The sequence below is a fragment of the Neopsephotus bourkii genome, unplaced genomic scaffold (assembly GCF_033783945.1).
Source record: "Neopsephotus bourkii isolate Nb327-2 ecotype Australia unplaced genomic scaffold, CSIRO-AGI_Nbou_v1 NB_951, whole genome shotgun sequence".
In the NCBI taxonomy this organism is placed as follows: Eukaryota; Metazoa; Chordata; class Aves; order Psittaciformes; family Psittacidae; genus Neopsephotus; species Neopsephotus bourkii.
The window spans coordinates 2,779,495-2,801,402 of NW_026901445.1; the positions used below are offsets into that span (position 1 = coordinate 2,779,495).

At 39.2% G+C, this 21,908-nt stretch overlaps 2 protein-coding genes across 4 annotated transcripts in view; one reads left to right on the forward strand and one right to left on the reverse strand.

Moving 5' to 3' along the window:
* The window catches only part of MAPK8 (mitogen-activated protein kinase 8), a 166,641-nt gene that overhangs the window by 49,442 nt on the left and 95,291 nt on the right, over positions 1–21,908 (forward strand). The window lies entirely within an intron of this gene.
* FRMPD2 (FERM and PDZ domain containing 2) overlaps positions 1–21,908 on the reverse strand; it is a 61,655-nt gene that overhangs the window by 26,439 nt on the left and 13,308 nt on the right. For all 3 annotated transcript variants that reach the window (XR_009726307.1, XM_061358812.1, XM_061358811.1), the window contains exons 8-25: positions 21,593–21,743; positions 21,357–21,495; positions 20,226–20,378; positions 17,851–18,036; positions 16,797–16,953; positions 14,075–14,285; positions 13,065–13,168; positions 11,206–11,304; positions 9,948–10,055; positions 9,686–9,802; positions 8,986–9,221; positions 8,316–8,420; positions 6,946–7,039; positions 6,359–6,444; positions 6,008–6,155; positions 4,731–4,945; positions 3,387–3,485; positions 1,829–2,193 (exon numbers count right to left, since the gene is read on the reverse strand). Coding sequence is in view for 2 of the 3 variants with exons in the window: in XM_061358812.1 (XP_061214796.1) it covers positions 1,829–2,193; positions 3,387–3,485; positions 4,731–4,945; positions 6,008–6,155; positions 6,359–6,444; positions 6,946–7,039; positions 8,316–8,420; positions 8,986–9,221; positions 9,686–9,802; positions 9,948–10,055; positions 11,206–11,304; positions 13,065–13,168; positions 14,075–14,285; positions 16,797–16,953; positions 17,851–18,036; positions 20,226–20,378; positions 21,357–21,495; positions 21,593–21,743 (2,773 nt within the window). In the remaining variant the exon portion in view is untranslated. The remainder of the gene's footprint in view (positions 1–1,828; positions 2,194–3,386; positions 3,486–4,730; positions 4,946–6,007; positions 6,156–6,358; positions 6,445–6,945; positions 7,040–8,315; positions 8,421–8,985; positions 9,222–9,685; positions 9,803–9,947; positions 10,056–11,205; positions 11,305–13,064; positions 13,169–14,074; positions 14,286–16,796; positions 16,954–17,850; positions 18,037–20,225; positions 20,379–21,356; positions 21,496–21,592; positions 21,744–21,908) is intronic.

Genomic DNA, 21,908 nt, shown 5'->3' on the forward strand with positions numbered 1-21,908 from the left:
CTGCTCCTTTCTTTTGGAGACAGGAAAGAAAAGAGTAAGTTCAATAGACATTGGTCAGTGTGGGTCTCATAGAGGTTATCACATGCTAGTGGAGTGCTGGCTGACCTTCGGAGTGTATGAAGGTGTTTGTCAGAGCTACATGTGCTGAAGTCAATGAGCCAGCACGGGCTTAATCATAGCACAACTTTGAGCTGATCTCCACATCACCGTGGGAAATAACATGAGTCTTGGTCCTGCAGGCCCAAACATGAGCTTCACTGCTTTTGACTTCCTTTTTGAGACTTGTGACTGTACACTTGGACTTCACAGGGAGAAAGTACAGGCTAAGGTTTTCCAAAGCAGCTTTTTCAAAGGTTCTTATTGGTACTGATAAAAAGAAGAATAAAAAGAATTTTCCATATGATATCCTGAACCAGGGATCTTCTAAAATTCATATCAGAAGATATCTACATTTGCATGAGCAGTTTTGAGAAATCTGAAGGAAAGAAATTTCTCATTAATCAAAAGGAATTCCTTCATTAATGCCTATTTTTTTTTTGAGGGTTTTTGTATGTTTCTAGCTAGAAGTTTAAACTCAGATTATATTAAAATATTCTTTAAAATGCATGCCATCTTAAACTTGCCTGCCTGTCTTTTGAAAATGCAAAAGCTGAAATTAAATGATACTGAGAATGCACCAAACAAATTTTAAAAAGCTGTATTTCAGAACTTCCTTCTTGGGAAGAATCCAGATTTTTTTGTTGGAATTTGTATTTTCCCACAGTAAACTTAGTGTTTTTGGAACTTTATCTCTTGGCAAAAATGCTTGCTACAGACATATTTCTGTTGGTTTTACTCTAAGCAGTAGGGAACCATATAGGTAATCAGGAGCTTCACTCATAATCATAAGTGAAGGTTCTCTCAAGAGAGAGGAGCTAAAAGTATGAATTTTTATGATGGCCCAACTTGACTTGCAGTCAGCTTGGGCTGTGACTCTCAAGACTGGAATCTCTGACTGTTTTGTTCTGCACTTGATGAATGTCAAGAGTAACAAAAAGATTTCAAGCAACTAAGTGGAAAAATAGAAATTAGTTTCTAGATAAAATTACTAACACTGTAGTTTCTAGATAAAATTAATAATGCTGTAAGTTAAAGGCTTCTAGAAGACCTTTAACTTGTCTTTCCATCAATCATTTCTGTTCTGATAATTTATATTCTTTGCACTGGGAAGGATGATTAAAATGGAATAGATCATGTTTTGTGTGCCAGTGTCCGGCATATTGAAAAGAGTGTTAAAGGAGGCTGAGTCTGTTTGCACCACATCTTATTGTATAACCCCTCTGGCTCAGAGCGTCTACCGTCCTACCGGCTTTCAAAGACCTGAAAGTAGTTTGTCTCTTCCAAGTTTGTTTTATTTTCTCTGAAATATTTTGGAATTAAAAGATCATACAATAAGAAAGAAATTTTTGGTGCCTATTTAAGGCAACTCTGAGGAAAATGAAATTAAACGATCATATAATAAATGAGAAAGTCCTTGGTTTCCATTTAAGCCAACAAGAGTCTTTCCATGAATTTCCAACTGCAGCCAGCTTCTGCTGAACATCATAAATTATTACAGGAGTGCAGCACTCATACAAATATCTTGCAACAAAGACTTACGCAAAAATGTTATAGATAAGAGTAAATAGAAACAGCAAGTTAGGATAATCAGAATAAGATGGTAAAGCAAAATCTTCAGTAATCAACAGTGATTACAAGCACATAGTCCTGTACTTAAATCCAAGCAATTCACTTGCAAAATTCAAAGAGCCAAAGGAAAGGCTGCAGAGCAAATTCCAGCATTCCCTACCTTTTGGCCCGTCCAAATTCACATGGTGAGTAGCAGTTCTCCTTCATTTCTTCCTCGAGGGAGTGAAAGACTTCAGAATTGGCAGCTTCTTGATGAAACTTCCAAAGATGCTTATAGAAATGTTCCCTGGAAGTCATAAGTTTCTGTATGGGCTTCTCTGGAAGTTCAGCTTCCTGCTCTTCGTAAGTTGAACTGTCCTCTTCAGGAGGCTCACTGAAATCTGCTGCCACTGGAGAATCCAGGCAGTCTTCGAGGTCTGGAGAGGTGCTACCTCCATCACTGGTTGACTGATCCATACTGTTTCCTAACTCTGTACTGCCTGGCGTTTCTGCCACAAACTCCTTAACTGGAGATGGTGCTGGAGTCTATCAATATAACAGAAAGGTTAGTGTAACTACATTTTATCTCCCATCTTCTTGAAGAACAAAATAACTTGAAGAAGCAGCAGCAATAAGCATGTGAATGGGAATATATGAAATAGTAGCTGGAGGGGAGGGGAAAAAATAAGAGGGGAGGTACTCTTACTAAATAAGTGTTCAGTCTTTATGCTTTTCTTCCATATTCTGCGGGAGTTCCTGCCAGGACACTACTACACAATTCCACTCTCCCCAATATTATTTTTTTTTGCTAGAGGCCCTTTTTTATTTCTTTTCATATCATGTCTCAATTTGTGTCTATATTCTCTTCATTGTGTAGAAGTAGCTTCCAGATTTGACTCGTGTGACTGACCACAGAAAACAGTCAAGAGCACATAGCAGGAGAGCAACAGGAGCCAGTTTGCTATCTGGAAATGGTCCTGGCAGTAATTTCTGCCTGCCTATGTACAGCTCTTATAAATCCTGGAGGGACAGGAGACATAAGTGGGCCATTCCGCTACAGTAATACAAATGCATGTTCATTATAAGAATACTTGTGTATGTGTTCATGAGTTGTGTTGAAGGAGAAGGAATAATAACGATAGCACAGCTAATGGCACTGGTTTAGTCTCTGCTGCCTCTAATGTTTGGGGTTTTTCTCCCCCTTCCTCTCCACACTTCCTCCCCCTTCTCCCCCCTCCCACAAATTCTGCTATCAACAAGAAGCTGAATAACCAGTTGAAACCTTAATATTTTTAAGTTTACTAAGAGGTAGCCTGTATGGGAAAAGTTATTTAGTTTCCTCTTACTCTGGGGAGTAATATAGCTACCTCAAGCCCACAAGTTGTCATAGCTGCAGTTGAGAATACTGTAAGTTTTGGCTGAGGATTTAGTAGAGGATTTTTAGAAGCATCACTAGAATATCTGCTGGGGTATGTGCTGTTTCACTCCAGTGACAGTACTGCAATTAAAAAGATGTTGGTCTGGGATAAACATGTTTCACATCTGTCAGCTTTCTATTGTTTTGGTTACTAAGGAAGAAACAGTTGAACATTAGAGGTTGAGTTGAAGCTGGGAAGGGAAAGAAATGGAATAAAGGGTCTTTGGGAAAATGGAAGGTTGCCTTATTCAAAACTGGCTGGAAAAGGTATTGTTTTTCCAAGTTTACAGAAACAAGCTTACTGATAGAAGCTTTGCCTTACCATGGCACTCTGCTCTATTTCTGGAAGAACACCTTTTGGTGGTCTGCAAAGTAGTAGTACGACTTCTGAAGGAGCTCCTCTCAACAAGTGCAAGACATCCTAAAGCAGAAAGAAGGAATATTATCTTTCTTATGGAACACAGTCTTTTGCACATGTCAATTTACCAACTGGGACGGAGACCATTTTTATAGTGAATGACCAATTCCTATATTTGTGTCTCTCCGTTGTTTTTGGGGGACAAAATTCACCACTGCATGATTGTCATATAAGTGGACCATAGTTTTTATGTGAGTGTGTATCTAAAGCCAAGTCAGTTCTATTTACGTATTTTTGTTCCACCAATAAACACGCAAGTTTAAATTATTTTCTTGAAGAAAACAGGGTTTTCAGGCAAATTCATTGAAATTGCATGTGGCAGTGACACATCTTCTGTCAGTTGTATCAGCTCACCTCCACAGACTGCCATAATAACATAATCAAAGGGGGACTTTCTCAAAGCCCCTCCTTGACATAATATCTCTTCAGTGGCATTCAGCTTTCAGCTAAAGTGAGAGATGAAATACTTAACATGGGAGGGGGGGAGGGCGGAATAATGCTTTAGGCAAAAACACCCTGTCTGTCCCTCTGCACAAACTGAGTAAAAAGGCTGCATGTCAGAAAGCAAGACAGTGTTGGAAAGGGGCAAATTTCAGGTAAGGAAAAAAAAAAAAAACAAAATGGAGCACAATTACAGCAGCTCTCCAGGTGTATGGGACTTACAACACCTTGCCTTTTGCCCTAGGTATTTAATGATACAGGTGACATGCCATTCCAAATTGTATGATTTCAACATTTCTGTTACCAACCTTATCTATTGGTATATGCATATTCGCATACAAAAGAGGTATTTTTCATAAGGTAAACACTTGTAGTCCTTTCTTACCGTTTAATTTCGTCATGGAAAGAATTTCTTATTCTAGGTAAGAAAGTTGAACTGGACTTAGCTCACATGGTAGAGATTTGAATCTGGGGCATGGCATTATAAAACACAAATGACCACAGGGAAAAAATGTTCCAGCTATGCAGAACAGCAATAAAGATTCCAACTAATTAACAACTGGTGTGCATCTGACAATAGACTTTGTGCATCAATAGTAGAAAGTTATAAACTAAATAACAAAGAAATTCTGTTAGGATGGGTATTCTCCTTAAGAACTGTAGAGAATAATCCTACATAGAAATCAGATTAACTATATGCTAATTCTGACTCCCTCTGGTAATGATTAAGTTCAAATGCAGTTTCACCCCATTGTCCTTATTATCATGTTACCCATCTGGAGTTCCAGTGATAGTATTGCCTGGTACCTGATACAGGAGTCCTTGAATAGGCTTCCCATTCACAGCTAAAATGATGTCTCCCGCTTTGATTTCGCCATTCTCTTCAGCTGGCTGCCCTGGAAACAGTCTTTTGATCCTGATGATAGATCCTCCGAGGTGTTCGCAACCATCTCCTTCCATTTGCAGAACACTAAAGCCAAGGCCTCCCAAATTCTTTATTAATTTGACTTCAAATATATTATCTGTTCAAAGTGGGGATTAGAAAAAGAGTGGGAGATGTGGCATACAGAATCACAGAATCCCACATATGCAGCTGATGTAAATTATACCCTCAGCAGTCCTTTTCCTTGTTTCCTGCAGAAGTATATCTACTTGTAATAATGGCAAAAGAAGGCTTTGGTGTTGCTTTAACTTATGTGAGCCCTAGAAATAGCACAGGTAGAATGTGGATAACTGGATTCTGTTTCACCATGTGTTCACGGACTTTATGTCATCTGGTACGAGCTCATAAAGGAAGAAGCCTTTCGTGCCAACAGAAAGGTTCAAATGCTATTCTTTTCTGACATTCTTTCTGTAAGTGTTGGGTATATCTTACTACTGTGTTGATACCTGATGTTAGTTTGGGTCCTGCAGTAACCAGCATAACCTAGAATAAAATTTACTGCTCTTCCCAGACAAGAACAAGAGACCAGACTTTTTCCAAATACAATAGTTGCAGATGAACCCCATTCTGCTAGGGACAATGTAGAAAAGTATGCCCCACGAGAAAGGATGATGTTTATGAGACAGCCTTACAGTAAAAGAAACAGCGTTTATTTGTTGGCTAAATTCAGTGAGAGTGATCTCTGAATCTTCTGCTTTTAAGAAATGAAGTGCTGGCACTCTCCAGTCCTGTTCCTGGGGCAGCAGTTCACCCTGGCTTCATCACTGACATAGCATCAGCAGTTGTGCTGGTGGTGCTCTCTTTGGGTATCAACCTGGCAACATCAACACAGCTGCTTCATGACCAATGGTGCTATAGAGTACAGACAGGGATGTCCCCTCTCCGCTCACGACAGTACAGTATTTATGTCTAAGATAAATTCAGTTATATCTAGCAAATATAACTCTAAGTACATCAGAAATATTTTGTTTAGGACTGATTTTTTATAATGCCATTAATATTACACATTATATGTTTATTCAACATGCAGTTTTCCTTCCAACCCACAGAAATTTCACAGGATTATTTTCATTCATTCCTTTCTTGCACACTGTAAGAAGTCATCCTGAGATCTTTTTTTTTTTTTTTTTTTATCACTCACCATCTGTCAAAAAGCAGTAGTCCTTGATATCATCTGTGAAGGATGTTGCTACAGAAACAACTGCACAGTGGTCCTCCTTTCTGGTATTAGCAGTCAGGCATGGCTCTGCTGATTGGTAGTTTCCCCGTTCTAGAACCAGCTTGGCAATCTAAAATAATGAACAGGTTCTAGTTACACAGTACACAGTGAGCCCTAAGTCTTTTCTTTTTACTTTTGCTTTTATAATAGAGTTAGGGTGTGTGTGTGGGGTGGGGGAGTGCAGTTTCTCCTCATCCAGCTTTGCTACTGTGCTTCATATTAAATGCAGTTTAGTCTCCTGGGTATCTTACTGAGCTTTGCTGTTGTACAAACCTGGCCAGACTTCTTCAGGTGTTCCACAGCCTGTTTGTGAGTGATGCCACAGAGGCTGATGCCGTCTACTTCCAGGAGACGATCACCTGAGGCAAAACAAAACAAAGAAGCAAACAAAAAAGGGTTCAAGTTGCTTTGATGTTTAAGTTCAGTGGGTGTGAACCTTGAGGCTACCCATGATGCAATAGACCTTCATGCTTGCAAGTGTCAAATTATGCTAGTTTGTATGAAAGCACTACTGCTTGTACAACATTCTATACCTAGCACTTAAAACATACCAGCATATTCTGTAAGTAAAATGCAGTGATAGTATCTGGTTATCATACCAGCTTCTGAAAGTAGATGTTAAAGTCACTAGCCTGATGTGCAGCTACACAGAGTAACTGTACAATGTTGGTGTAAGGCTCCTGTTTTTTCCATAAGATATCTATAAGTAGTACTGTGACTGGCTGACGAATAATGGACTACATACTATGTTTCACAGTAGTATGATCTCCGATCCCAAATGGGTTTCATTGTCCCTATGGCAAGCACTCCTCGCTAACATCGACTTCTGCAGCCCAGAATTTTCTTGACAGACATGTTACCTATCTTTATTTGTCCATTCTTATCAGCTGGTCCCGTGGGAATAATTGACTTCACATATATCCCACCGTGGCGTACGCTAGTGTTAATTCCACCCTGCAAAACATACACCTACAGATTAGATTCTTTACGTGATAAAATCAAAGCAATTTACACATGCATTGCAAAACAACTGCTTCAGGAATTACATTTTATATAAATACAGGAAAAAAAGGAAAAGAGTATGTTACTCCAAAGTCCCATCTAGTTATAATATACTTCCCTAGGCAGTAATTTTGTTTTTTTTCTCAGGAAAATGCAATGCACTTCCACTTAGCTATGTAAAAACATTTACTAGATGTTCTTAATTTTTTCCCTGTGCTGACATAAAGAAGGTGTTGCATCTTTCAGTCACTAGCCCAGATTTCACACATGCAATATTCATTCAGTTATTATTAATGTTTCAGACAATACATAAAACATGGACCTGAACTTGCGCAGCCATGTGAGAGCCGCCAACTCAGAGGAATACCAGATTAATCCAAGAATCATGTTCTGCCCATCTGCATGCCCTGGCAAAATTTAGATGAAAAAGCAGCCCTCAATTTCTCCTGCAGGCAATGAAATGGCTGTGGCTTCCAACTCCTTTTCAACAAAGACTGTAAAGACATCTCAGCCTGGAGGGGTAAACTCAACTTCAATAGCCAGGACAAGGAATCATTATTCCAATGTGGCACATGGTTTTCACTGCTGCCTTCTCCGATTCTCTGAATATACAGTCAACTGTATTTCCTTATATTAGGAAATAAAATTGGCCATGGCCCTTTCTCTGGCCTCCAGAGTAAGAAGCTTGATGCCATGCTTGAGTCCACAAGCTAAACTTTCAGCACGGGATGGCTTCTGTTGAGGCATTCCCCAAAGCCCTATTAAGGGCTGTCAACAATTAAACAGATCCCATGCCATAGTCCTGTACAACCTGCTTCTGCAGACACAGCCTTTGAGTTCCAGGAGCTGTAGGGGAGCAGCAAAACCAGTTATGACTTGGAGAATTCTTGAATTGCTGCATTTTCTAGAAGCCCTGGCAATATCCCTTGCTGACCAAACTCGGTGGCTGGTCTTGTTCCCAGACTGAGTAAGGTTGAAAAGGGCTTGTGCTGCCACATGCTGGCACACTTTCACAGCTCCTGCAGGCAAAAACTGGGGAATGAGCAGAGCATGTACTTTATGCTTTCTCAGTCAGTCAACTGGACACTTAGGTTTGAAATGTGCCATGAGAACAACTTTTGTCATCAGCCTATCTCCTATCTCTGTTCCACATAAATACACTTCTCTATGTGTTTCTTGATCATTAACAGTTTGACAGACACACTGAAAGATTAACAGTAACACTTGCAGTCACACTGATTCCAAAAGTTCCATCTTCTTTAACAAGCTCCACAGTATAAATTTCCTTTGAGTTAGTTTCAGATGGAGATGGTAAGTGCGAAGAATCAGCTTCCTGTCTCAAAAATATAAACAGTAATGAGAGTGCAGCATCTCAATACAAAAGGAGGGTAAGGAAGAATAAAAAGGAGAGTTTCCAGGAGGGTTTGATCCTGCTGGCACTGTAAGCCTGGAGCAGTAACATTTATATCCCTGACACTATTTCAATATTATGGTAATGTTTCTCAAAATATAATCTAAATGTGCATATGCTGAGCAATGGGGAGGTTGTCTAATAGTAGAAAATTAGACACAAATTGTTGCTGTTCTCTGTCAGGTTGAAAACTTAAGAGAATGCAAGGAGACAATCAAAATTTTGTACCCTCACTGGAAAAGGGAGGAGAATTTTTAATAACATTTTTGGGAACAGTTTCCCTATTTTCTTTTGCATATTCTAGGCATGTCTATCATCTTGACATTTCCAATGTAATTTAGCAAGTGACATCTTCCAAGGTTTTCTTTCTCCTTTACTAATTTTTTTAAGTTTCTTGGTTACTTTCTGCTCTTAACAACAAAGCTGGAATATTGTTAAGATGCATACCGGGCATAAAAGTACCGAACTGCATCAAAATCTCAGTTACCTCCACATCCAGGCTATCAGCTGAAGGAACTGGAATCCTAGAGCCCAAATCTGGTACTAAACTCCAGGAAAGGGCCTTCTCAAGTTCATCTACATTTATGTCCTGTTCTTTGGGGAGGACTGTATGACAATCCTGAATCTTTTTTCTCCTGTTGTCTGCACAAGAGATCTCAGATCCACTAGTGCTGTTTCCTCTTGATAGATTCTTTTCTTCATTTAGTCCTTCTTCACATATGTCTGTAAAGCCATAGCAAAATAAATCATTGCTGAATGCAAACAATAAGTAAACTTGAAGGCAAATATTATTAAAACTCAGCACAGGAGGGCAAAATAACTTCCTACACCTGATTGTGAAATCAGATCTATAAAATGAGTCAGTCATTGTAAAGTGGAGCGCTGCTATTATGAATGTGGAGAATGTGTTTGCTTTATCATTGCAGAGGACTGTTTCTCTATGACAGAAAGAAATGAACAAAATCCCTTGGTATTCAGCAAAGCAGCCAAAAATAGATCTTTTCACACTGACTGTAGAGCAGAGATCACTTGATACCTACTAGAAGCTGTTTTCACTGCTGGACTATGGTTATTATGACAGACACTGAGCAGCAAGAAGTACTACTACATTCCCTTGCCTAATAAATACCAGCGTCCTGAGTTAACTATTAGCATTCCATAGGCAGGAAAGGCATTTGCCTTTATACCTTTGGGTTGAGAGATGATGAGCTCCACTTCATCAGGAGAATTCTGTATGATTTTAACTGCAGTATTAAATGAAACGCCCTCAAGACTAGTATTATTCACAGAGATGAGTCGTCCTCCTTAAAAAAAGCAAAAAAAACCCAAAAAACAAAACACAACGATAAAACTAAGACAAAGGAAACCTAAACAGAGAAATAAATCCAGAATAGCTAATTTTAAGTCATGAAAGTATTTTAATTCTAATTAAAAACTAAGGACAATAACCTGGTTTGATATTTCCAGCTCTGTCTGCAGGTCCCCCAGGGATAATTGAAGCAATAAAGATACCGAGGTCTAATTTTCCTACATTTTCTCCTCCAATAATTACAAAACCTGCAAAAATGAGATAGCATGAGAATGCAGACACCGGCATTATTAGAAAAGAGGAACCTTAGAAGCATAAAAAGCTCTTGCTCTAATGGCTTAAGTTTTATATATGGTCTGGAGAATGGGGAGCTCTGATTTACATGGCATTTGTAAAACAGGTAAAAAAAAGGTCTTGATTTGCAAGAGCTTTAGATTTGTATTATATTATAATTAAAGCGTGCTGGTGACTTTGGTGGCTATGTAAGTATAATTTCTCAATAAGAATACCTTCCTGGCACAGGACTTTCAAAGATTCCAGGTACTTTCTTACAAGAGTCATAAACTCTTGTATGTGGACCTTAGTATTTAACACCTGCAGGAGTAAAATGGTATAAAAGCTCATTTAATAAATCAGACATTTTTCTGCATCATGTAACGTAGGGCCTGTCAGGTGGGCCATGTAAATTTCTAATGGAAATGTAAGGCATACCTAAGAAAATGAAATCTATTGTCAAGGAGTTCAGTTTCACTATCCTAGTTCAGAATATTCTGCTTATTGCAGAATATATTCTTTCTGGTATAGCATAGTTGGGTTTGGGATGAGGACATTCCACACAGACATTTAGAAACTTGATGCTTAATTGTGTTAATGGTCAGCTGTGTAATGTGATGCTCCTCTGAACTTATCCACAAGAACAAAATAGAGTGCAACAGTGTATTATATAACAAAAAATGTTATCTGAATAAGAATCCAAAAGTCAGGAAACATTAGTGTTAAGCTTGTGTACACATTTTGCACTTCCACAGGCAATACTTGAAAGGTTTGCAGAACATGATCTCCCTCGTGTAATGTCTAAGATAAATAAAATCACTGAGCTTGCATTTCAGATACAAAAATAGACCCTTTTTCCTTTCACTGTACTCTTAGCACTTGGTCCCCTTGACCTCTGTGGCCTTAGTTAATCCTCTGAAAAAATTGTGGTCTTGATTTATGTGCTTAGTTCTTTTCAGTCTCAGAAATTCTAAGCCCTTCACAAAGACTGGTAGCTTTATTCTATAAGAATAAATGAGGTGAAGAAGGTTACAGTCTTGGCCAGGCTTAGTCAGCAACTATCAGTGTTAGCACCAGGATCTGAAAGTCTCGATAACAAACACAACATTCGTGTTCCTTACTTACCAAATCCATTCTTAGTGTCACGTTTTAGGTTGACACAGATTATTTCCCTTTCTAGACCACTTAGTAAAACTTCCTTTTGGATGGCTGGTGATCCAGGTGCTGCAGAAACAAAACAGCTAGAATAAATGCAGATTGATGCAGGGAGACAATAGATTCATATAGTATGAAAAACTGGGGCTTCAAAATTAAAAATATATTTTGTCCTTTTCAACGTTACCATCACTTCTGAAACAATATAACTCGAAGGAAGCTCAAACAAGTGTTTGAAAACTTGTATTCTTTAGAAAAGCATATGTACACTCTCTGTGTAAGTTCTTCCTATAATCACAGTATCACAGTATGCTAGAGATTGGAAGGGACCTCAAAAGATCATCTAGTCCAATCCCCCTGCCAGAGCAGGAACACTTAGATAAGTTTACACAGGAACGTGTCCAGGCGGGTTTTGAATGTCTCCAGAGAAGGAGACTCCACAACCTCCCTGGGCAGCCTGTTCCAGTGTTCTGCCAACCTCACTGAGAAGTTTCTTCTCAAGTTTAAGTGGAATCTCTTGTGTTCCACTTTGTACTCATTTCCCCTTGTCCTATCATTGTTTGCCACTGAGAAGAGCCTGGCTCCATCCTCGTGACACTCCCCCTTTATATATTTATATACACTAATAAGGTCACCCCTCAATCTTCTCTTCTCCAAACTATAGAGACCCAGCTCCCTCAGTCTTTCCTCATAAGGGAGATGCTCCACATCCTTAATCATCTTAGTTGCCCTGTGCTGGACTCTCTCCAGCAGGTCCCTGTCCTTCTTAAACTGAGGGGCCCAGAACTGGACACAATATTCTAGATGAGGCCTCACCAGGGCAGAGTAGAGGGGAAGGAGAACCTCTCTCGACCTACTAACCACCCCCCTTCTAATACACCGCAGGATGCCACTGGCCTTCTTGGCCACAAGGGCACAGTGTTGGCTCATGGTCATCCTGTCGTCCACCAGGACCCCCAGGTCCCTCTCCCCTACACTGCTCTCTAACAGGTCGTTCCCTAACCTATACCTGGAACCTGGGGTTGTTCCTGCCCAGATGGAGGACTCTACACTTTCCCTTGTTATATTTCATCAAGTTATTCCTGGGAGACTATGCATTTATCTGCAATAGTTTTAAGATTAGGACATCTAAAGAGAGAGGCTTGTAGTGCCCATTGAACATGAGGGTGATTTGGAGACAAAATCTCCTATGGATTCCTTTGGAAACTCTAGCCTTTGTCCCTGAGGGCCCTTTTGTCTCTGTAAATGCAATCCAATCAGCACTGATTAGGATGGTGACTTGTAGTGTTAACACTACTTAATATTGTGCAATTGCCACAGCATGACCAAAATACAGTTCTAATTTTAAAATGGGCCAAAGAAATAATCATAGCTTTGTATTTCACTTGTGCATGCAATGTTAGACAATTAGGTGTCCAGATCTTATTCTAGTTAGTGTCATACAAATGCAAGAACAGAGGAAGGACCTGGAGCCTATGTCGTCTCATACATTATTTATTGGGTTGTAGATCTTAATTGAAAATCAAATGATGACCTCTGAGCATTGCGGTAGTGCCTCACGCGAGAGTCTGGGGATACTGAACAATGTCTATGAAGAGTGTTAAGCACCATTGATAGAGTAATTATATCATTAAGTCCCCTACCACTAATCCTGATGGAAAGCAGGTGTGAAAGGGAAGAAAAGAGCTTGTCTTGCTAAAGTCTGGGTTAATTGCCAGGACTAGAAGTGCAAAAGTATATTCTTTAATCTGTAAGTAAAATATATTTCGGTCTCCTGCTATTAAAACAATAACATGGAAGGGTACTGTCTCTATGATTATTATACTCACCACTGATTGTGTTCTGAGTTGAATGGATAGACAGGTAGTCATAACTCCTATGCTTTCCATTCAAATTGATGTGCATTTCTGACTGGGATAGTCCTGATGTGGATCTGCATGGCAGGAGGTAAAGACCTCATTACTGGAACAAATCAGCAATGGTATTTAGCACTTCTCATTGTTATTAGTCTGTCAGAGCCAAGTTGGGAACACATGTCTTTATAGTCTTGCAATGATTATTCTGATTTCTGGGCCACATTTCATTGTAGAGTAGAGGTAGTCTATCCTTGCCAGCATTTGCTTCCAAATAACAGCTGCCATTAGACCACTCACATCACAACTGATTTTGCCTTGTGTATTCTTTGAGCTGGGCACAGGCATCAGGAAAACAGCATAGTCTCAGCATGATTCATTTAGCCTTGCTGTCCACTTAAACAAAACCTCGTCTGAAACTTTTCATAGTAGTTCCTGTTCTTCTCGGCTCTATTCTCAGTATTCTAAAAGGAACTAGAATTCATCAAAGGCCTTGAGACTGTGTGCAGCTATAGTAACTGCCTACACTGGTGAATGTACCAATGCAATGAAAAGGGAGAAGTTCTTACGCAGTTCTCTGTGATTTGCACCTTTAGACAAGGAGGAATCAATTAGGCAAGACCTGCTCAAAACCAGCTTCCAAAGTGCATTGAGTTCACATACGGCCATTTCCAGAGAAGATAAAGCCACTAAAAATTTTTATTTTATTCTCCCTTATTTTTATCCCTCTCCATAACCCAGTAAGTGGTTCATTCCTGAGTCTAGTACAAATTTAAATGTCATTCTTTTTGAAGTTCTCTGTTAACAGATTAGCTTCCCGCCTGTGTACGCGCTACTGCTGGCACCACGGAACCCCAGGACTTTTGGTGTGACCACAATAAAGGCTGCAAAAAACCCCATCTGCCTCACAGCTCACCATAAACGTTTGCAGTGATAGTCTATGACTGAGTATTCTTACACATGTTTAGAGGAAAAAGCAAACCCACCTGCCGAGACTGCTTTTGTGTCTAGTCCTGTTGCTGGTTTCCACACTGAGGTTATCACAAGATTTGCTCATCATCCCAGCAGAAAGATTTTCCAGGTTTGCTCCATAGAGCACATTCTCTGAACGAGACAATCTCTGAATCAGGGCAAGGTGTTCATGTTGAGCTGCATATGCAGGATTTGATTTGTCTATTTCCACAAATTTACTTTCCTCTTAATAAGAAGGGAGAGAGAGGGAGGAAGGAGAGATAAATCCACTGATAATTTCCCATCTTTTTAAGCTCAAAGGCACTTTCTGTCTAACCTTTAGAAAATGCCAGCAAAAAAAGCTGAGCATCACAGATATATTTGTTCTGGTATCCTGGGGGCTATCTAGGCCTTGGAGAGAGTGGAAAGGGTTTCCAAATAATTTCTGACATAGAAAGGATATGTTATAGTTAGATTTCATTTCTATGGATTATACTTTCCACAAACAGATGAAATTTACAACCCTGTATAATTTAAAACTGAATATCTCTGTAAAGCATACTTTGGAAACATTCAGTGTATGGAGAAATACCCATCTGTCATAGAGTGAATTAGTCAGGTTGGTAGTTTCCTGTCCTTCATGGACAGGACACCACTCTGACGTATATGTATCTGAAAAGACAGGAGCTACACTAATACATGCTCTCTTAAGTTCAGAGAGGGGCCAAGGAGCTGGCTGTTTGCTGTAAGTGATTTCCACAAGTGAAGCTGAATAAGGGGCCATATTGATGGCAGTGCTTTCTACCCAGTTTTCCACCTCTGTGTGAAATCTACTACTTGCTTAATGACATCTGGGCTCTGCTATATACGAACCTATCCTCTCAAAAGATTTAATTTCCCTGAAACAAGATAGTGCTGGGGGAGGGATTGTTAATTTATTTAGGTTCTCAGCTGGTGGGCTGGGCAGGGGATTTGAAGGCGAGAGGGACAGTAGGCAATAGGAGGGATGCTGGAAAGTAAAACAAGCTTGATATAGGCTAGCAGAAATATAAGCTTTAATTGTGCTTATACATGACAGCTGACCTGCCATGTGTTTTCCTAACAAGTGTTAGCCTGAATGCTTTCTAGAATGCTGCTGTGAGGCATTAAACCAAGGCTCCCTCTTTCCTCAGCGACTTGGTTCAGGGGGCATTTGTTGAGGCATCAGAAGGCTTAACTGTCCACAGTCTGAGCGCAGTGTGAGAGTTGCCATGATAATTTTAAAGTAGGGGGTTGCTAGCAATGTTTGGAGAGATGGTGACTTGTACATTTGAAGAGTGCAGCAGAAGCAAGTTTCCTTCATGAAGAAAGAGCCTTATAATGTCTTACAGCCTCACAGTGGTGACTAAGGCAGCATTGTGAATTACTGTCTGTCATTGTCTTCTCAAAGCCTTTATTTCTGGGACAGCAAGCGCATATCAGACCTCAGAACCTGCAGTCACATGGCTTGTGTAAATCTGATTTTTCATTGGTTGGAGGGGGCTTATAATCAAGATTCGGGTTATAATTTTCTCAGCTCTCATATATTGAATGTAGTAATTTTTGTTAAGATATGTTACCACAAGCAAATGTGACACAGGAAACTCTAAGATTCACTGTTAGCACTCATTTGTATGCTACAGATCACAGTCCCACTAAGTTATGTTTGAAGCTACAGGAGCCCAAGCAACAAAAGATGCTTTGAACCTAAATGTCATCCTAGCACCTTTGCCATGGTAACAAATATGTACAGGTGGAATTTCACTTTCATTAAATAATTTTAGTGGGAAAAAAGCCATATATCAATCATCCTGTTATATTCCATGATATAATTTTTTGCCTACGCTTTTACAGTTTTACTAGAGAAAGGAGTATCCCAGCAGATAAGGCATGACACTTGACTCTCCCGCTATGACTCACTGGGTCAAACACCCAGTGCTTCTAAATGATAATGATTCTGTTCAAAACAGTGGATGAGCTAGTGAAAACTCATGTTGCTTCACTGAAGCCAAGAGTGATGACAGTTATCAGCTTAGGCTATTTTCTCTTATATGCCTCAGTTTCCCTATAATTATCCTCACAATAAGTGCTATGTAACTGGCCATAGTTGAGCATAACTTTGTCTTTGAAACTAGAAAATCTGAAGTTTAAGGAGGCATTAGTCATATCTTCCACAGACATGGCAAAATCTAAGATAAAAGCAGCTAGCAGCTACATAGTTGAGTGAGTATAACGGATGTGCCTTGGGTTTAGTGGTTTTGATCTGGGACTGAACCATACAGCTGAACCCCTGTCTTATGCAAATATGGCTAGTTAGCTAAGCTCAGCTCCAGCACAGCTGGGCAGTACTGCATTTATTCATTTTGAGCAACATTTCTCAGGATACAGTTGGAGTAAGCTTGATATGTTTCTTCAGATTTCTCAGCAGATTTCCTGAAGGGAAGTGTAATCATGTTTGTGGGTTTTTTTTTAATCTGGGTTTAGCTACATAGTTTTTATCATCAGAGAACCCCTCTCCACCCCCTGCACATGCCCACTCTCATCCAGAAACTAAACTAGACTTATACACCTCTAAATTCTAGTGAGTAGGAGACATTATTTTCTATTTTGCAAATGTGAAACTGAAACAGAGTGAAACTGATGTGGCATGTTCTGATTATCAGCTTCACTGAATGCACTTTTTCTAATAGCTAACTTTGTCCTATATCCTAAATAATGAAAAGTGCATTTATACCTCACCTGATGATGTCTGCCGAAGTTGCCTAGAATTCATCTGTGCATTGAATTTGTGCTGGGCAGAGCAGAGGTCCAGTAGATATTTACATGTCTTTGCTGTATCGGTAATGAAGGTGTGTTTCTTGCCACTGAAGTTGCTTTCAATCATGAACTTTTTTCTCTAAAAGGATAAAAAGCACAGCTTGCTTCATATATCAGTCATTACAGTGAGGCACTGAAAGTTCATTTACATAATCTTGTTGGTTTGTCCAGTTGTATTTATGCCTGGTTTCATGCCTTTGAATACAGTAAATACCTATCATAAATTCAGCAGTTGTTACTGAGGTGGCTGTCTTCTACCCTATGTCAAAAGTCAGGAGACTTTGGACATTGACTACGTTGAGAGCAGGTTGACAGAACGGGCAAAATTTGGCCTTACAGATGTTAAAATGATTAAATCAATTTAATATAAAATCAAAACTATCTTCAAGGGTCAGAAAGGCAGTCCTGGGAGAGCAGGCAGGCTGGGGAATGTGTGATGCAGGTTGACACCTATGGTGTATGATGGTAAATTGATATACCTCTGATGGCAAAATAGAATTTAGAAGGGGTCACAATCTTGTCACCAGTACCAGTTTGTTAACAGGCATCAGTATACCAAGAGATGAGGATGGAAATAATAAGATCTGGAAAGACAGAGATTGATCCCATGACCTGCTGTGGGTAGGAAAACAAAAGGAGTGGGGTGGGGGAGGGAATGGAGGGGGCGAAGAGAGAGGGGAAGATGGGAATGAATAGGGAATATGCCATAGAGAGATTGTCAACACCAGGTTATTCAGTTTCATAGTAATTTGACTCCAGCCTTGGCAAAAACCCCTCCAGATCTAAACCTCACTGAGAGCTGGGTATCTTGGTAACTACATCCACATCCAGCCTTGATTTTAGACTGTTTTCAAAAAGGACTTGATTGTACAGAATGAGTTTAATTCTGGCTCTGAATGCAATATTTATCAAAGTGACAGGCAGAAGGGGAGTAATGTGGTAGGGTGGAGAAGAGAATCACTTGGTTCCAACTCACATGAGCTGAAATTCTCTCTGTTTCACGCCACTGGAATCTTAAACTGGCAATTCTTGTTTGATTTTTAACCTCATAAACAATGATGCCTTTGGCACAGATTCCCAGGATGATGTCCCCTGCTGCTCCTTTCTTCTCTTGGGACACACGGTAGAATAAGACTCCATATTCAGGAAGTTGCTGAGTCACCTTGTAGAGAAAAAGCGCATTTACCAAGCATAACCCTTTAAAGATGCATGGGAAGAAAATGTAAGTAGCTGGGAAAGGAAGTGGTTTTGAGTCTCTTTACTCAATATTCTTTCACTCTGTCAAGAAACCTTTGAAAACCCTTACCAAATTTTCCTATCTGCTGCCTCACAGAATCATCTCTTTGGTATGTCATAGGACCATTACATGCATTCATTTTCCATGCGTAAAATTGAAGCAACGCTTTCCCACGCACCTCATTTGAAGAGGCAGGAGGATTATATACCTTCCTCCACTGAGGTATTCAGCATTACTGCTACTTGGCACTTGTGTGCATTTCTGAATAGAAATCCATGCAGGATTAGTGCTGCTTGACTACTGTTAAGCCTTGTTTCATTTCATTTTCTTTCCTGTGTCTTTGTTTTCCTGAGCAAACCCAGAAACCGTGAAGTACAGCAAATATGATGGTCTTAGTAAAACCGCTAATATTTTGGTGCAAGGGGTACTATGACTTTTTTATGGGCTTGTGTGGTTTCCTTTCAACAATAGTGACATCCAACTGGACAGTGACACTACAGCTCCCTTCCTGCAGCTATCTCACACGTATGTCCATATAGGTACATATGTCCATTTCTTTATGGCCATCATCTTTTAAAATCAGACATTATAGATTTCTGTTGCCAAGGTCTTAAATTATAGGGTTTCCTAATTTGTCCCTTAAATTATCTTACCCAGATATAGTGGTGACTTTTGAGGGAATTTCACTGTCTCAGAATTCCTTTCGGTGCCAGACTCTATAGCAGGTGTCACTTCTTTCTTGCACAATGTCCATTGCTAAGTAAAACATTAAGTAGGAATATACTTCAAGGGACTGAAGGGCCAGCTTGTGGCCCTGCCATCTATCTGTACAGAGGATACTCTGAGGAACTCACCCAGAGGTTCTGGGTTGTTGCCTTTGTACCTCCTGCACTTGGCAACAAAATGTTAAAAAATGACTCAGACCCTTTACAGAACTATGGAATATGAGGAGGGGTTTCTGTTCTCTTTTGTGATCTGCAGATCAGTAAAAGTGTATTCTACAGCTTTTTTTTTGGGGGGGAAGGGGGAGGAGAAGCTAACATAGAATCCCCAAATTACTTTTCAGTAAGGAAAAGGGATTTTCAGCGGTGAAAAATAAAAGAAAGTAAGTTTTTCAGAAAGCATCCAGAGCACAAATATTTAGGTCCTGAAAACTAGGGCATCTATAATTATTTGCTGAATCTAGGTTTTCATTTTTAATCCTTTTTGTATTTGAAATGTGCATGTTCTTGCCATGGGGGCTATTTTTCTAACTTTGTATGATGTGTTGGCTTCTTCTACAAACTTATTCATTGAAACAGATACTAACAAAGCTGATTTTCTTCATTGGATTTGCCACGCAGGATAGAACTGTCATTAAGGCTAAGCTTCAATCTATTTCTTCAATTCCACTGACAACATTGGATGAGGAACTAACATAATTAAACAGCAACTGAGCTAAAATTATGCTATAAATAAAAACATGTGGCACTGCATCTAAATGGCTACTGATACTTATTCATTATCAAATCCTGATTTTTTCATTTGATAGCAGGCAGGGAAGTTTGGGGGAGAGTGAGAAATCAGGAAAGAAAAAAATATTTCACATCATCATGACAGTCTAGAGCCCTAGAGAAAGAGTCATGTGAGAAAATACTTTGGAGAACTTATTCCTACCTTCCAGAGTTCACAGATATTTTTAAACAAATAATCACTACATGTTCAGAAAGTAGCTGAATAGCTGCTGTAGTTTCAGAAGTCAAGAAAGTGCTTATTCCCATGCTTATAATCATCCCTAATACATTCAGTAGGCACATTTATAATCATCTGGAGCTCAGACATGTTGGTAACATGCTGAAAATTTGCATCAACCCTTGGGATGTTGAAAATACACTGAAATGTATATTAACCCTTTATAAACTATCAGTGAAAGGGAAACTACAATGGAAATGTTATGGAAGTTATTTAGAGTACCAGTATCTGCAGCAGAATGAAATTCACAGGTTTTTGTTGACTGTTCAAATTTGTTCACCATATCTAAAATATACTGTATCAGACAAGAAAGAAATAATAGACAGTGTAAAGAGAGAGGGGCTTTCTATCTCAAAATAAATGTTTGGGGTATGGCAAGTTACCTTTAAAAATTCTAGTTCAGCTTCATCCTCAAATAGGGAACGATTCATACGATGTAATTTAGCAAGCTCCCTCTGTACATGTGCCAGGGTCATTTTCTCTATTCTGCTTGCTGGAACGTAGTCTTCAACACGAAAATAGCTTTTCCCATGCATCTTTGGGAGGAAGAAAAAATAAATAAAATAAAATAAAATAAAATAAAATAAAATAAAATAAAATAAAATAAAATAAAATAAAATAAAATAAAATAAAATAAAGTAAAATAAAATAAAAGAAATAAACAACCCAAACAACAGAGAGAGAAGCTTTTTGTTCTTTCTTGACTTTTCTTACTTGGTGCATTTCCATTTTCAAGGTGACCCATGTGCTGAAGTCACCCTGTTGCCATTTCCTAAGAGAAGATGGGGAACAGCAGGTAGTATCATGACAGCCAAATGTTCCTCTTGTACTTGTGCTCAGCCAGTTGCTTAAAGTACACACTACTGTATGTATTGTGCATGCCTGCAGTTGTGCATGTGGAGCTGACAGCTACAGCTGCTTCAGTACAAACTACAAGGGGAGCCCCAGTGCAGGGATGGATCCAACCAGATAGATCAGACCACTCAAGAGTTCAATTAACAGAGCTACACTGATTTGTACAACTGAAGATACAGCAAAGGCCACGAATGGGTATTTTCTGTATACTTTAAAACTGGGATAAGTAGTTCAGATAAAGCATCAGTAATCTGTCTTTGTAGGTTGTGAATCTGAGCCAACACATAAAATAGCTGCAAATTCTGAAGTGTTTATTTTTTTTCTTCCATGTTTTCTAATATCTTTAAACCCCTCTACACATCAAAGCTGTGCCTATGTTGAATTTTTTCTGCAGATTTTTAGAGTTTCTGGCCTCTAATATTAATTATGAAGGACCAAGAGTCTTTCATGATTCTGCCATATTGCCTACCAAATTCATCTGGTTTATTATTGCTCTTTAATCAGGAAAACTTTGTAATTTTTAAAATTAAATATGAAATGTGATTACTAAAGGACTTAGCTGAAATTATGTGCTTTTTACATTTCTTCTTTAAACTCTAGGTGACAAACAAAAGTTGTTGAGAGAGACCTCTGAGAAATATTGTATTACTTATCCACACCTCAGGAGCATAATTGCCAAGCTCTGCCTGTAAAGCCAAAGCACCAAGTTTCAGAGCAGTCTCATCATTGCAATACAATCGCTCCTCCAAAATATCTTTACGAAGCTGAAGATAAAACTGATGCCTTGTCAAGCCATGCCTGGAACATAAAGAAGGTTTAGGAACACAGGGGAAGCCTTGAACAGTCACCTTAAATGCTTCTGTTTTTCCTGCCATCAGCAGAAGCATACACTTACTGGATAATATTAAAGTGATTGACAAAGAATTTTATCCTTAGAAAGAGTGTGAAATTAATGATGGATGTTTTCTTCTTGGGTTGGTCATTCCAGCCATCTGGGGCCACTTTGTAGAGTTTGGTCTCCTCATCCAAAAAGAAGAATTCTTTACCTGAAATGAGATTTTGGATTTTGTGATAAATCTGGAGAGACTTCAATTTTTCAAGGTTCTGCTTTGTTCAGTGCATCACTAGCAATAAAAAAAGGGATCATGGATGTTAGTTGAGATATATTTCTCTGCATCATGGCTTAATTTACTGCTTCTTTGATGCAGAAA